The sequence below is a fragment of the Oncorhynchus gorbuscha genome, linkage group LG01, assembly GCF_021184085.1.
Source record: "Oncorhynchus gorbuscha isolate QuinsamMale2020 ecotype Even-year linkage group LG01, OgorEven_v1.0, whole genome shotgun sequence".
Taxonomy (NCBI): Eukaryota; Metazoa; Chordata; class Actinopteri; order Salmoniformes; family Salmonidae; genus Oncorhynchus; species Oncorhynchus gorbuscha.
This window is the reverse complement of record NC_060173.1, coordinates 118602742-118618294: the sequence shown is the minus strand read 5'-3', so window position 1 is coordinate 118618294 and position 15553 is coordinate 118602742. Positions and strand designations below refer to the sequence as shown.

The 15553-nt window shown below is 55.2% G+C and overlaps 1 protein-coding gene across 1 annotated transcript in view; it reads left to right on the top strand.

The window, feature by feature from the left end:
• Nucleotides 1-5484: 5484 nt before the first annotated feature.
• The window catches only part of LOC123992958 (alsin-like), a 23266-nt gene continuing 13197 nt past the window's right edge, over nucleotides 5485-15553 (top strand). The window contains exon 1 of the mRNA XM_046294672.1: nucleotides 5485-5546. Within this exon, the coding sequence (XP_046150628.1) occupies nucleotides 5485-5546 (62 nt within the window). The remainder of the gene's footprint in view (nucleotides 5547-15553) is intronic.

Genomic DNA, 15553 nt, shown 5'->3' with positions numbered 1-15553 from the left:
GGTGTTTCAGACATAATGATTAGTGATGAGGTGTTTCAGACATAATGATGAGTGATGAGGTTTTTCAGACATAATGATTAGTGATGAGGTGTTTCAGACATAATGATTAGTGATGAGGTGTTTCAGACATAATGATGAGTGATGAGGTGTTTCAGACATAATGATTAGTGATTAGAGGTGTTTCAGACATAATGATTAGTGATGAGAGGTGTTTCAGACATAATGATTAGTGATGAGAGGTGTTTCAGACATAATGATTAGTGATGAGGTGTTTCAGACATAATGATTAGTGATGAGGTGTTTCAGACATAATGATTAGTGATGAGGTGTTTCAGACATAATGATGAGTGATGAGGTGTTTCAGACATAATGATTAGTGATGAGGTGTTTCAGACATAATGATGAGTGATGAGAGGTGTTTCAGACATAATGATTAGTGATGAGGTGTTTCAGACATAATGATTAGTGATGAGGTGTTTCAGACATAATGATGAGTGATGAGAGGTGTTTCAGACATAATGATGAGTGATGAGAGGTGTTTCAGACATAATGATTAGTGATGAGGTGTTTCAGACATAATGATTAGTGATGAGGTGTTTCAGACATAATGATGAGTGATGAGGTGTTTCAGACATAATGATTAGTGATGAGGTGTTTCAGACATAATGATGAGTGATGAGGTGTTTCAGACATAATGATTAGTGATGAGAGGTGTTTCAGACATAATGATGAGTGATGAGGTGTTTCAGACATAATGATTAGTGATGAGGTGTTTCAGACATAATGATTAGTGATGAGGTGTTTCAGACATAATGATGAGTGATGAGGTGTTTCAGACATAATGATTAGTGATGAGAGGTGTTTCAGACATAATGATTAGTGATGAGAGGTGTTTCAGACATAATGATTAGTGATGAGGTGTTTCAGACATAATGATTAGTGATGAGGTGTTTCAGACATAATGATTAGTGATGAGATGTTTCAGACATAATGATTAGTGATTAGAGGTGTTTCAGACATAATGATTAGTGATGAGAGGTGTTTCAGACATAATGATTAGTGATGAGAGGTGTTTCAGACATAATGATTAGTGATGAGAGGTGTTTCAGACATAATGATTAGTGATGAGAGGTGTTTCAGACATAATGATTAGTGATTAGAGGTGTTTCAGACATAATGATGAGTGATTAGAGGTGTTTCAGACATAATGATTAGTGATGAGGTGTTTCAGACATAATGATGAGTGATGAGAGGTGTTTCAGACATAATGATTAGTGATGAGGTGTTTCAGACATAATGATGAGTGATGAGAGGTGTTTAAACTCCCTGCATAATTTGTTTTAGATGGAAGATAGTTTATCTAAATACATTTCATGAATATCATAATGAATGAAGAAGAAGTTGAAGTCAATACTATTAGTTTCTGATGTAGCTGGACTCATTAGTCCCCCCCCCAAAAATATAAAACATCATTATATACATACAGTATGTACAAAAGCTAGCAATATCTGTAGCACAATGCAGTTTTAAACATACTAGACATTTAATAGTATTACCACATTAAGTCTGGATATGGATGTGGAGGTTTTAAAAAGTGTGTTGGTCGAATCTTCCAGGCCGATTCCAGAATGTTCTTCAGCTGGTGAAGCTCTTCTTGTGTTGAGTAATGGCAGCTGGTTTAGCAAGCTTTGGCGCTGTGGCGATGTTGGCAGGGATGTTGGGTTTGGGGGGGGCTGTGGCTCTGGCTCCTTCTAGACAACCGTCTGGTCACTTTCTGTACTCCACAGCCAGGTGGACAAGCCTCTCTTTCTTCACCCCCAACTGCTTCGACCTCTTTCAGAAGATTTGTTAGTACTGCAAGTCTCCTGGAAAGACATGAAGGATGAGGATGTGTAACCATGCAATAAGCCATGTTCATCTGTAATCAAACAAGGGCACAGTAGACTGGTGTGTTTGGTTACACTCAGAGACCATAATGGGACATTGAGATGGGCTGTTAGCCAAGATGTTTGAGGAGGGGGGGGTTGACTTGTAGTTGTGCTGTTGAGTAGACAAGCACTGCCTACAATAGAGTAAATGAGCTAATATAATAATATAATAATATATATGCCATTTAATATAATATAATATATTATAATATATTATATTAAATGAGCTAGAAGAATACCGTAACAGCCACTCTCCCCATGCAAAGAGTACCTTAACAGCCACTCTCCCCATGCAAACAGTACCTTAACAGCCACTCTCCCCATGCAAAGAGTACCGTAACAGCCACTCTCCCCATGCAAAGAGTACCGTAACAGCCACTCTCCCCATGCAAAGAATACCATAACAGCCACTCTCCCCATGCAAAGAATACCGTAACAGCCACTCTCCCCATGCAAAGAGTACCGTAACAGCCACTCTCCCCATGCAAAGAGTACCTTAACAGCCACTCTCCCCATGCAAAGAGTACCGTAACAGCCACTCTCCCCATGCAAAGAGTACCGTAACAGCCACTCTCCCCATGCAAAGAGTACCGTAACAGCCACTCTCCCCATGCAAAGAGTACCGTAACAGCCACTCTCCCCATGCAAAGAGTACCGTAACAGCCACTCTCCCCATGCAAAGAGTACCGTAACAGCCACTCTCCCCATGCAAAGAGTACCTTAACAGCCACTCTCCCATGCAAAGAGTACCGTAACAGCCACTCTCCCCATGCAAAGAGTACCGTAACAGCCACTCTCCCCATGCAAAGAATACCGTAACAGCCACTCTCCCCATGCAAAGAGTACCGTAACAGCCACTCTCCCCATGCAAAGAGTACCTTAACAGCCACTCTCCCCATGCAAAGAGTACCGTAACAGCCACTCTCCCCATGCAAAGAGTACCGTAACAGCCACTCTCCCCATGCAAAGAGTACCGTAACAGCCACTCTCCCCATGCAAAGAGTACCGTAACAGCCACTCTCCCCATGCAAAGAGTACCTTAACAGCCACTCTCCCCATGCAAAGAGTACCTTAACAGCCACTCTCCCCATGCAAAGAGTACCGTAACAGCCACTCTCCCCATGCAAAGAGTACCGTAACAGCCACTCTCCCCATGCAAAGAGTACCTTAACAGCCACTCTCCCCATGCAAAGAATACCGTAACAGCCACTCTCCCCATGCAAAGAGTACCGTAACAGCCACTCTCCCCATGCAAAGAGTACCTTAACAGCCACTCTCCCCATGCAAAGAGTACCGTAACAGCCACTCTCCCCATGCAAAGAGTACCTTAACAGCCACTCTCCCCATGCAAAGAGTACCTTAACAGCCACTCTCCCCATGCAAAGAGTACCTTAACAGCCACTCTCCCATGCAAAGAGTACCGTAACAGCCACTCTCCCCATGCAAAGAGTACCGTAACAGCCACTCTCCCCATGCAAAGAGTACCGTAACAGCCACTCATAAATGTCCTTCAATTCGCAAGAGGCTGAATGTATCTCAGCTGTGAAATAATCAGAGGGACTGAAACCAGCGCCCCTCTGTCTCAGTATACGCAGCTTATTTATCTGATGCTGTCTGGGCAGAAAGAGTATGACATTGTCGTATGCATTGACTGCAAAGAAAGCCAGTGAGCCAGTGAGCATTTGGCCTCCCTTGATTACATTTTTGAAATAATAATAGCCAATCAGCGTTGAGCTAAACTGAGGGAGCTCAGCTGTGATTGGTCCTGGTGCACCAACAAACAAAAAAAGTGCCACGGGAAGCCAGTTTAGATTTGGCTTCAGAACCAATCACATCAAAAGCCAAACATCATTATTGACAGAAAAAAAAAACTTGAATTGTTGCATCTTGTTGTGTTGTTGTCCTCTAGTGACTAGCTAGCTAAAAATTGTCCCTTTTTCTAAATTAGCCATAGACTTAGAAAAGTGATTTGGACTTGTGGTTTTATTTAAATCTCCGTACTGGCCAAAGATTACAACGGTGATTCTGATCCAACCATTCATTCATTCATACATTGTTTCCCTGGTCTGAGAGGATGGAAGTTCAACATTCAGCTAGATGTAATATGTTAACATCAACTGGCTTTGACCCATGCTGTAGGTCATGTAGTTGTTACATGCAATATGTTTGATAGACTTCACCGGAGAGACGGTTTTGTAATGAAACTAATGTGTGGTTGAATTTTATTCTGCCACTGTGTCTTGTTATTGTCTCTGCCTTTAGGTCTATATATCACTGTGTCTTATTATTGTCTCTGCCTTTAGGTCTGTATATCACTGTGTCTTCTTATTGTCTCTGCCTTTAGGTCTATATATCACTGTGTCTTATTGTCTCTGCCTTTAGGTCTATATATCACTGTGTCTTCTTATTGTCTCTGCCTTTAGGTCTATATATCACTGTGTCTTATTGTCTCTGCCTTTAGGTCTATATATCACTGTGTTTTATTGTCTCTGCCTTTAGGTCTATATATCACTGTGTCTAATTGTCTCTGCCTTTAGGTCTGTATATCACTGTGTCTTCTTATTGTCTCTGCCTTTAGGTCTATATATCACTGTGTCTAATTGTCTCTGCCTTTAGGTCTGTATATCACTGTGTCTTGTTATCGTCTCTGCCTTTAGGTCTCTATATCACTGTGTCTTCTTATTGTCTCTGCCTTTAGGTCTGTATATCACTGTGTCTTCTTATTGTCTCTGCCTTTAGGTCTATATATCACTGTGTCTTATTGTCTCTGCCTTTAGGTCTATATATCACTGTGTCTTCTTATTGTCTCTGCCTTTAGGTCTATATATCACTGTGTCTTATTGTCTCTGCCTTTAGGCCTCTATATCACTGTGTCAAGGCCTACAAACTAACAGTTAACAGTTTATAGATTATATTATCAATTATCACAACACACAGGTTGTGATGTGGCTGTTTTTTCTGGATTGGCTTCCCCTGTGATTTTACCCACGCACCACTGTGGTTTTACCCACGCACCACTGTGGTTTTACCCACGCACCACTGTGATTTTACCCACGCACCACTGTGGTTTTACCCACGCACCACTGTGATTTTACCCACGCACCACTGTGGTTTTGTTTTCTCAAGATGGCTTCTATAGATATGTACCTTCGGCTCTCCTGGCTTGCTTCAAAGTCAGATGATGTTGAACTTGATCTTGATTCCAGGCTGAAAGCCTTCATCGAATGTGTCTACAGGCTCTGTACTCATAAAGCTGGCGTCAAGGTCATCAGTAGCAGGATTAGTCTGTAGCACACACAGCAGTCAATGATTAGCAGAGGTGTGACCAAGTCATTGTTTTACAAGTCACAAGTAAGTCTCAAGTCCCAAAACAAGTCACAAGTAAGTCGCAAGTCTTAGCACTCAAGTCCCAAGTCAGGTCTGAAAACAAGTCACAATGTGCTCTTCACCAAATGTAATACCAACAAGAGTAATAGTATATTACATTTACGCAAATCATGAAGGCTTTTAAAAATATCAAAAAATGTATTACTTTCCAAATAAACGTTATATTTCCATGAGAAGCCACGAGAAAGTGAACGAGGATCGCTATGGGGCCCAATCGGGTGATGTAGGCTTGTACACAAATCGCCCAACCTTAACACACACACACACACACACACACACACACACACACACACACACACACACACACACACACACACACACACACACACACACACACACACACACACACACACACACACACACACACACACACACACACACACACACTCTCTCTCTGTGTGGTTACAGTAGGCTGACGTATGTCAATGGTTTCAGGAACATCAGGCAGGATTTAGACTACCAACTGCTTAGCCAGTTGTATGTAGCTCAATCTTGGGTGCAATGATCACGTTCACGCACTGACTGACTGTGTGGAGGCTCATTGTTTTAACGTTACGTTAGCCTACATGCTAAACTAGTAAAGTTATATGTACAGTGCCTTGCGAAAGTATTCGACCCCCTTGAACTTTGCGACCTTTTGCCACATTTCAGGCTTCAAACATAAAGATATAAAACTGTATTTTTTTGTGAAGAATCAACAACAAGTGGGACACAATCATGAAGTGGAACGACATTTATTGGGTATTTCAAACTTTTTTAACAAATCAAAAACTGAGAAATTGGGCGTGGACACCATCCCCAACGTACTATACCCCCCCCCCACCATGTCAATAGATCATGCATACCACACCATCCCCAACATACTATACCCCCCCACCATGTCAATAGATCATGCATACCACACCATCCCCAACATACTATACCCCCCCACCATGTCAATAGATCATGCATACCACACCATCCCCAACATACTATACCCCCCACCATGTCAATAGATCATGCATACCACACCATCCCCAACATACTATACCCCCCACCATGTCAATAGATCATGCATACCACACCATCCCCAACATACTATACCCCCCCACCATGTCAATAGATCATGCATACATTTACATTTACATTTAAGTCGTTTAGCAGACGCTCTTATCCAGAGCGACTTACAAATTGGTGCATTCACCTTATGACATCCAGTGGGACAGTCACTTAACAATAGTGCATCTAAAACTTAGGGGGGGGTGAGAGGGAATACTTATCCTATCCTAGGTATTCCTTAAAGAGGTGGGGTTTCAGGTGTCTCCGGAAGGTGGTGATTGACTCCGCTGTCCTGGCGTCGTGAGGGAGTTTGTTCCACCATTGGGGGGCCAGAGCAGCGAACAGTTTTGACTGGGCTGAGCAGGAGCTGTACTTCCTCAGTGGTAGGGAGGCGAGCAGGCCAGAGGTGGATGAACGCAGTGCCCTTGTTTGGGTGTAGGGCCTGATCAGAGCCTGGAGGTACTGAGGTGCCGTTCCCCTCACAGCTCCGTAGGCAAGCACCATGGTCTTGTAGCGGATGCGAGCTTCAACTGGAAGTCAGTGGAGAGAACGGAGGAGCGGGGTGACGTGAGAGAACTTGGGAAGGTTGAACACCAGACGGGCTGCGGCGTTCTGGATGAGTTGAAGGGTTTAATGGCACAGGCAGGGAGCCCAGCCAACAGCGAGTTGCAGTAATCCAGACGGGAGATGACAAGTGCCTGGATTAGGACCTGCGCCGCTTCCTGTGTGAGGCAGGGTCGTACTCTGCGGATGTTGTAGAGCATGAACCTACAGGAACGGGCCACCGCCTTGATGTTGGTTGAGAACGACAGGGTGTTGTCCAGGATCACACCAAGGTTCTTGGCGCTCTGGGAGGAGGACACAATGGAGTTGTCAACCGTGATGGCGAGATCATGGAACGGGCAGTCCTTCCCCGGGAGGAAGAGCAGCTCCGTCTTGCCGAGGTTCAGCTTGAGGTGGTGATCCGTCATCCACACTGATATGTCTGCCAGACATGCAGAGATGCGATTCGCCACCTGGTCATCAGAAGGGGGAAAGGAGAAGATTAATTGTGTGTCGTCTGCATAGCAATGATAAGAGAGACCATGTGAGGTTATGACAGAGCCAAGTGACTTGGTGTATAGCGAGAATAGGAGAGGGCCAAGAACAGAGCCCTGGGGGACACCAGTGGTGAGAGCGCGTGGTGAGGAGACAGATTCTCGCCACGCCACCTGGTAGGAGCGACCTGTCAGGTAGGACGCAATCCAAGCGTGGGCCGCGCCGGAGATGCCCAACTCGGAGAGGGTGGAGAGGAGGATCTGATGGTTCACACTATCGAAGGCAGCCGATAGATCTAGAAGGATGAGAGCAGAGGCCTCATCTCACTGGGCACCCCACCAGGCCTCATCTCACTGGGCACCCCACCAGGCCTCATCTCACTGGGCACCCCACCAGGCCTCATCTCACTGGGCACCCCACCAGGCCTCATCTCACTGGGCACCCCACCAGGCCTCATCTCACTGGGCACCCCACCAGGCCTCATCTCACTGGGCACCCCACCAGGCCTCATCTCACTGGGCACCCCACCAGGCCTCATCTCACTGGGCACCCCACCAGGCCTCATCTCACTGGGCACCCACCAGGCCTCATCTCACTGGGCACCCCACCAGGCCTCATCTCACTGGGCACCCACCAGGCCTCATCTCACTGGGCACCCACCAGGCCTCATCTCACTGGGCACCCACCAGGCCTCATCTCACTGGGCACCCACCAGGCCTCATCTCACTGGGCACCCACCAGGCCTCATCTCACTGGGCACCCCACCAGGCCTCATCTCACTGGGCACCCCACCAGGCCTCATCTCACTGGGCACCCCACCAGGCCTCATCTCACTGGGCACCCCACCAGGCCTCATCTCACTGGGCACCCCACCAGGCCTCATCTCACTGGGCACCCCTCATCTCAGGCCTCATCTCACTGGGCACCCCACCAGGCCTCATCTCACTGGGCACCCCACCAGGCCTCATCTCACTGGGCACCCCACCAGGCCTCATCTCACTGGGCACCCACCAGGCCTCATCTCACTGGGCACCCCACCAGGCCTCATCTCACTGGGCACCCCACCAGGCCTCATCTCACTGGGCACCCCACCAGGCCTCATCTCACTGGGCACCCCACCAGGCCTCATCTCACTGGGCACCCCACCAGGCCTCATCTCACTGGGCACCCCACCAGGCCTCATCTCACTGGGCACCCCACCAGGCCTCATCTCACTGGGCACCCCACCAGGCCTCATCTCACTGGGCACCCCACCAGGCCTCATCTCACTGGGCACCCCACCAGGCCTCATCTCACTGGGCACCCCACCAGGCCTCATCTCACTGGGCACCCCCACCAGGCCTCATCTCACTGGGCACCCCACCAGGCCTCATCTCACTGGGCACCCCACCAGGCCTCATCTCACTGGGCACCCCACCAGGCCTCATCTCACTGGGCACCCCACCAGGCCTCATCTCACTGGGCACCCCACCAGGCCTCATCTCACTGGGCACCCCACCAGGCCTCATCTCACTGGGCACCCCACCAGGCCTCATCTCACTGGGCACCCCACCAGGCCTCATCTCACTGGGCACCCCACCAGGCCTCATCTCACTGGGCACCCCACCAGGCCTCATCTCACACCAGGCCTCATCTCACTGGGCACCCACCAGGCCTCATCTCACTGGGCACCCCACCAGGCCTCATCTCACTGGGCACCCCACCAGGCCTCATCTCACCTCAGGCCTCATCTCACTGGGCACCCCACCAGGCCTCATCTCACTGGGCACCCCACCAGGCCTCATCTCACTGGGCACCCCACCAGGCCTCATCTCACTGGGCACCCCACCAGGCCTCATCTCACTGGGCACCCCACCAGGCCTCATCTCACTGGGCACCCCACCAGGCCTCATCTCACTGGGCACCCACCAGGCCTCATCTCACTGGGCACCCCACCAGGCCTCATCTCACTGGGCACCCCACCAGGCCTCATCTCACTGGGCACCCCACCAGGCCTCATCTCACTGGGCACCCCACCAGGCCTCATCTCACTGGGCACCCCACCAGGCCTCATCTCACTGGGCACCCACCAGGCCTCATCTCACTGGGCACCCACCAGGCCTCATCTCACTGGGCACCCCACCAGGCCTCATCTCACTGGGCACCCCACCAGGCCTCATCTCACTGGGCACCCCACCAGGCCTCATCTCACTGGGCACCCCACCAGGCCTCATCTCACTGGGCACCCCACCAGGCCTCATCTCACTGGGCACCCCACCAGGCCTCATCTCACTGGGCACCCCACCAGGCCTCATCTCACTGGACACCCACCAGGCCTCATCTCACTGGGCACCCCACCAGGCCTCATCTCACTGGGCACCCCACCAGGCCTCATCTCACTGGGCACCCCAAGGGGCCTCATCTCACTGGGCACCCACCAGGCCTCATCTCACTGGGCACCCCACCAGGCCTCATCTCACTGGGCACCCCACCAGGCCTCATCTCACTGGGCACCCCACCAGGCCTCATCTCACTGGGCACCCCACCAGGCCTCATCTCACTGGGCACCCACCAGGCCTCATCTCACTGGGCACCCACCAGGCCTCATCTCACTGGGCACCCCACCAGGCCTCATCTCACTGGGCACCCTCACTGGGCACCCCACCAGGCCTCATCTCACTGGGCACCCCACCAGGCCTCATCTCACTGGGCACCCCACCAGGCCTCATCTCACTGGGCACCCCACCAGGCCTCATCTCACTGGGCACCCCACCAGGCCTCATCTCACTGGGCACCCCACCAGGCCTCATCTCACTGGGCACCCCACCAGGCCTCATCTCACTGGGCACCCCACCAGGCCTCATCTCACTGGGCACCCACCAGGCCTCATCTCACTGGGCACCCCACCAGGCCTCATCTCACTGGGCCACCAGGCCTCATCTCACTGGGCACCCCACCAGGCCTCATCTCACTGGGCACCCCACCAGGCCTCATCTCACTGGGCACCCACCAGGCCTCATCTCACTGGGCACCCACCAGTCCTCATCTCACTGGGCACCCCACCAGGCCTCATCTCACTGGGCACCCCACCAGGCCTCATCTCACTGGGCACCCCACCAGGCCTCATCTCTGGGCACCCCACCAGGCCTCATCTCACTGGGCACCCCACCAGGCCTCATCTCACTGGGCACCCCACCAGGCCTCATCTCACTGGGCACCCCACCAGGCCTCATCTCACTGGGCACCCCACCAGGCCTCTTCTCACTGGACACCCACCAGGCCTCATCTCACTGGGCACCCACCAGGCCTCATCTCACTGGGCACCCCACCAGGCCTCATCTCACTGGGCACCCCAAGGGGCCTCATCTCACTGGGCACCCCACCAGGCCTCATCTCACTGGGCACCCCACCAGGCCTCATCTCACTGGGCACCCCACCAGGCCTCATCTCACTGGGCACCCCACCAGGCCTCATCTCACTGGGCACCCCACCAGGCCTCATCTCACTGGGCACCCCACCAGGCCTCATCTCACTGGGCACCCACCAGGCCTCATCTCACTGGGCACCCCACCAGGCCTCATCTCACTGGGCACCCCACCAGGCCTCATCTCACTGGGCACCCCACCAGGCCTCATCTCACTGGGCACCCCACCAGGCCTCATCTCACTGGGCACCCCACCAGGCCTCATCTCACTGGGCACCCCACCAGGCCTCATCTCACTGGGCACCCCACCAGGCCTCATCTCACTGGGCACCCCACCAGGCCTCATCTCACTGGGCACCCCACCAGGCCTCATCTCACTGGGCACCCACCAGGCCTCATCTCACTGGGCACCCCACCAGGCCTCATCTCACTGGGCACCCACCAGGCCTCATCTCACTGGGCACCCACCAGTCCTCATCTCACTGGGCACCCCACCAGGCCTCATCTCACTGGGCACCCCACCAGGCCTCATCTCACTGGGCACCCCACCAGGCCTCATCTCACTGGGCACCCCACCAGGCCTCATCTCACTGGGCACCCACCAGGCCTCATCTCACTGGGCACCCCACCAGGCCTCATCTCACTGGGCACCCCACCAGGCCTCATCTCACTGGGCACCCCACCAGGCCTCATCTCACTGGGCACCCCACCAGGCCTCATCTCACTGGGCACCCCACCAGGCCTCATCTCACTGGGCACCCCACCAGGCCTCATCTCACTGGGCACCCCACCAGGCCTCATCTCACTGGGCACCCCACCAGGCCTCATCTCACTGGGCACCCCACCAGGCCTCTCATCTCACTGGGCACCCACCAGGCCTCATCTCACTGGGCACCCACCAGGCCTCATCTCACTGGGCACCCCACCAGGCCTCATCTCACTGGGCACCCACCAGGCCTCATCTCACTGGGCACCCCACCAGGCCTCATCTCACTGGGCACCCCACCAGGCCTCATCTCACTGGGCACCCCACCAGGCCTCATCTCACTGGGCACCCCACCAGGCCTCATCTCACTGGGCACCCCACCAGGCCTCATCTCACTGGGCACCCCACCAGGCCTCATCTCACTGGGCACCCCACCAGGCCTCATCTCACTGGGCACCCCACCAGGCCTCATCTCACTGGGCACCCCAGGCCTCCAGGCACCCTCATCTCACTGGGCACCCCACCAGGCCTCATCTCACTGGGCACCCCACCAGGCCTCATCTCACTGGGCACCCCACCAGGCCTCATCTCACTGGGCACCCCACCAGGCCTCATCTCACTGGGCACCCCACCAGGCCTCATCTCACTGGGCACCCCACCAGGCCTCATCTCACTGGGCACCCCACCAGGCCTCATCTCACTGGGCACCCCACCAGGCCTCATCTCACTGGGCACCCCACCAGGCCTCATCTCACTGGGCACCCCACCAGGCCTCATCTCACTGGGCACCCCACCAGGCCTCATCTCACTGGGCACCCCACCAGGCCTCATCTCACTGGGCACCCACCAGGCCTCATCTCACTGGGCACCCCACCAGGCCTCATCTCACTGGTCACCCACCAGGCCTCATCTCACTGGGCACCCACCAGGCCTCATCTCACTGGGCACCCCACCAGGCCTCATCTCACTGGGCACCGCACCCCACCAGGCCTCATCTCACTGGGCACCCCACCAGGCCTCATCTCACTGGTCACCCACCAGGCCTCATCTCACTGGGCACCCCACCAGGCCTCATCTCACTGGGCACCCACCAGGCCTCATCTCACTGGGCACCCCACCAGGCCTCATCTCACTGGGCACCCCACCAGGCCTCATCTCACTGGGCACCCCACCAGGCCTCATCTCACCACCAGGCCATCTCACTGGTCACCCCACCAGGCCTCATCTCACTGGGCACCCCACCAGGCCTCATCTCACTGGGCACCCACCAGGGGCCTCATCTCACTGGGCACCCCACCAGGCCTCATCTCACTGGGCACCCCACCAGGCCTCATCTCACTGGGCACCCCACCAGGCCTCATCTCACTGGGCACCCCACCAGGCCTCATCTCACTGGGCACCCCACCAGGCCTCATCTCACTGGGCACCCCACCAGGCCTCATCTCACTGGGCACCCCACCAGGCCTCATCTCACTGGGCACCCCACCAGGCCTCATCTCACTGGGCACCCCACCAGGCCTCATCTCACACCAGGGCATCTCACTGGGCCACCAGGCCTCATCTCACTGGGCACCCCACCAGGCCTCATCTCACTGGGCACCCCACCAGGCCTCATCTCACTGGGCACCCCACCAGGCCTCATCTCACTGGGCACCCCACCAGGCCTCATCTCACTGGTCACCCACCAGGCCTCATCTCACTGGGCACCCACCAGGCCTCATCTCACTGGGCACCCCACCAGGCCTCATCTCACTGGGCACCGCACCCCACCAGGCCTCATCTCACTGGGCACCCCACCAGGCCTCATCTCACTGGTCACCCACCAGGCCTCATCTCACTGGGCACCCCACCAGGCCTCATCTCACTGGGCACCCACCAGGCCTCATCTCACTGGGCACCCCACCAGGCCTCATCTCACTGGGCACCCCACCAGGCCTCATCTCACTGGGCACCCCACCAGGCCTCATCTCACTGGGCCATCTCACTGGTCACCCCAAGGGGCCTCATCTCACTGGGCACCCCAAGGGGCGTCATCTCACTGGGCACCCCAAGGGGCCTCATCTCACTGGGCACCCCACCAGGCCTCATCTCACTGGGCACCCCACCAGGCCTCATCTCACTGGGCACCCACCAGGCCTCATCTCACTGGGCACCCCACCAGGCCTCATCTCACTGGGCACCCCACCAGGCCTCATCTCACTGGGCACCCACCAGGCCTCATCTCACTGGGCACCCCACCAGGCCTCATCTCACTGGGCACCCCACCAGGCCTCATCTCACTGGGCACCCCACCAGGCCTCATCTCACTGGGCACCCCACCAGGCCTCATCTCACTGGGCACCCCAAGGGGCCTCATCTCACTGGGCACCCCACCAGGCCTCATCTCACTGGGCACCCCACCAGGCCTCATCTCACTGGGCACCCCACCAGGCCTCATCTCACTGGGCACCCCACCAGGCCTCATCTCACTGGTCACCCCACCAGGCCTCATCTCACTGGGCACCCCACCAGGCCTCATCTCACTGGGCACCCCACCAGGCCTCATCTCACTGGGCACCCCACCAGGCCTCATCTCACTGGGCACCCCACCAGGCCTCATCTCACTGGGCACCCCACCAGGCCTCATCTCACTGGGCACCCCACCAGGCCTCATCTCACTGGGCACCCCACCAGGCCTCATCTCACTGGGCACCCACCAGGCCTCATCTCACTGGGCACCCCACCAGGCCTCATCTCACTGGGCACCCACCAGGCCTCATCTCACTGGGCACCCCACCAGGCCTCATCTCACTGGGCACCCCACCAGGCCTCATCTCACTGGGCACCCCACCAGGCCTCATCTCACTGGGCACCCCACCAGGCCTCATCTCACTGGGCACCCCACCAGGCCTCATCTCACTGGGCACCCCACCAGGCCTCATCTCACTGGGCACCCCACCAGGCCTCATCTCACTGGGCACCCCACCAGGCCTCATCTCACTGGGCACCCACCAGGCCTCATCTCACTGGGCACCCCACCAGGCCTCATCTCACTGGGCACCCCACCAGGCCTCATCTCACTGGGCACCCCACCAGGCCTCATCTCACTGGGCACCCCACCAGGCCTCATCTCACTGGGCACCCCACCAGGCCTCATCTCACTGGTCACCCACCAGGCCTCATCTCACTGGTCACCCACCAGGCCTCATCTCACTGGGCACCCCACCAGGCCTCATCTCACTGGGCACCCCACCAGGCCTCATCTCACTGGGCACCCCAAGGGGCGTCATCTCACTGGGCACCCCAAGGGGCCTCATCTCACTGGGCACCCCACCAGGCCTCATCTCACTGGGCACCCCACCAGGCCTCATCTCACTGGGCACCCACCAGGCCTCATCTCACTGGGCACCCCACCAGGCCTCATCTCACTGGGCACCCCACCAGGCCTCATCTCACTGGGCACCCACCAGGCCTCATCTCACTGGGCACCCCACCAGGCCTCATCTCACTGGGCACCCCAAGGGGCCTCATCTCACTGGGCACCCCACCAGGCCTCATCTCACTGGGCACCCCACCAGGCCTCATCTCACTGGGCACCCCACCAGGCCTCATCTCACTGGGCACCCCACCAGGCCTCATCTCACTGGTCACCCCACCAGGCCTCATCTCACTGGGCACCCCACCAGGCCTCATCTCACTGGGCACCCACCAGGCCTCATCTCACTGGGCACCCCACCAGGCCTCATCTCACTGGGCACCCACCAGGCCTCATCTCACTGGGCACCCCACCAGGCCTCATCTCACTGGGCACCCCAAGGGGCCTCATCTCACTGGGCACCCCAAGGGGCCTCATCTCACTGGGCACCCACCAGGCCTCATCTCACTGGGCACCCCAAGGGGCCTCATCTCACTGGGCACCCCACCAGGCCTCATCTCACTGGGCACCCCAAGGGGCCTCATCTCACTGGGCACCCCAAGGGGCGTCATCTCACTGGGCACCCCAAGGGGCCTCATCTCACTGGTCACCCCAAGGGGCCTCATCTCACTGGGCACCCCAAGGGGCGTCATCTCACT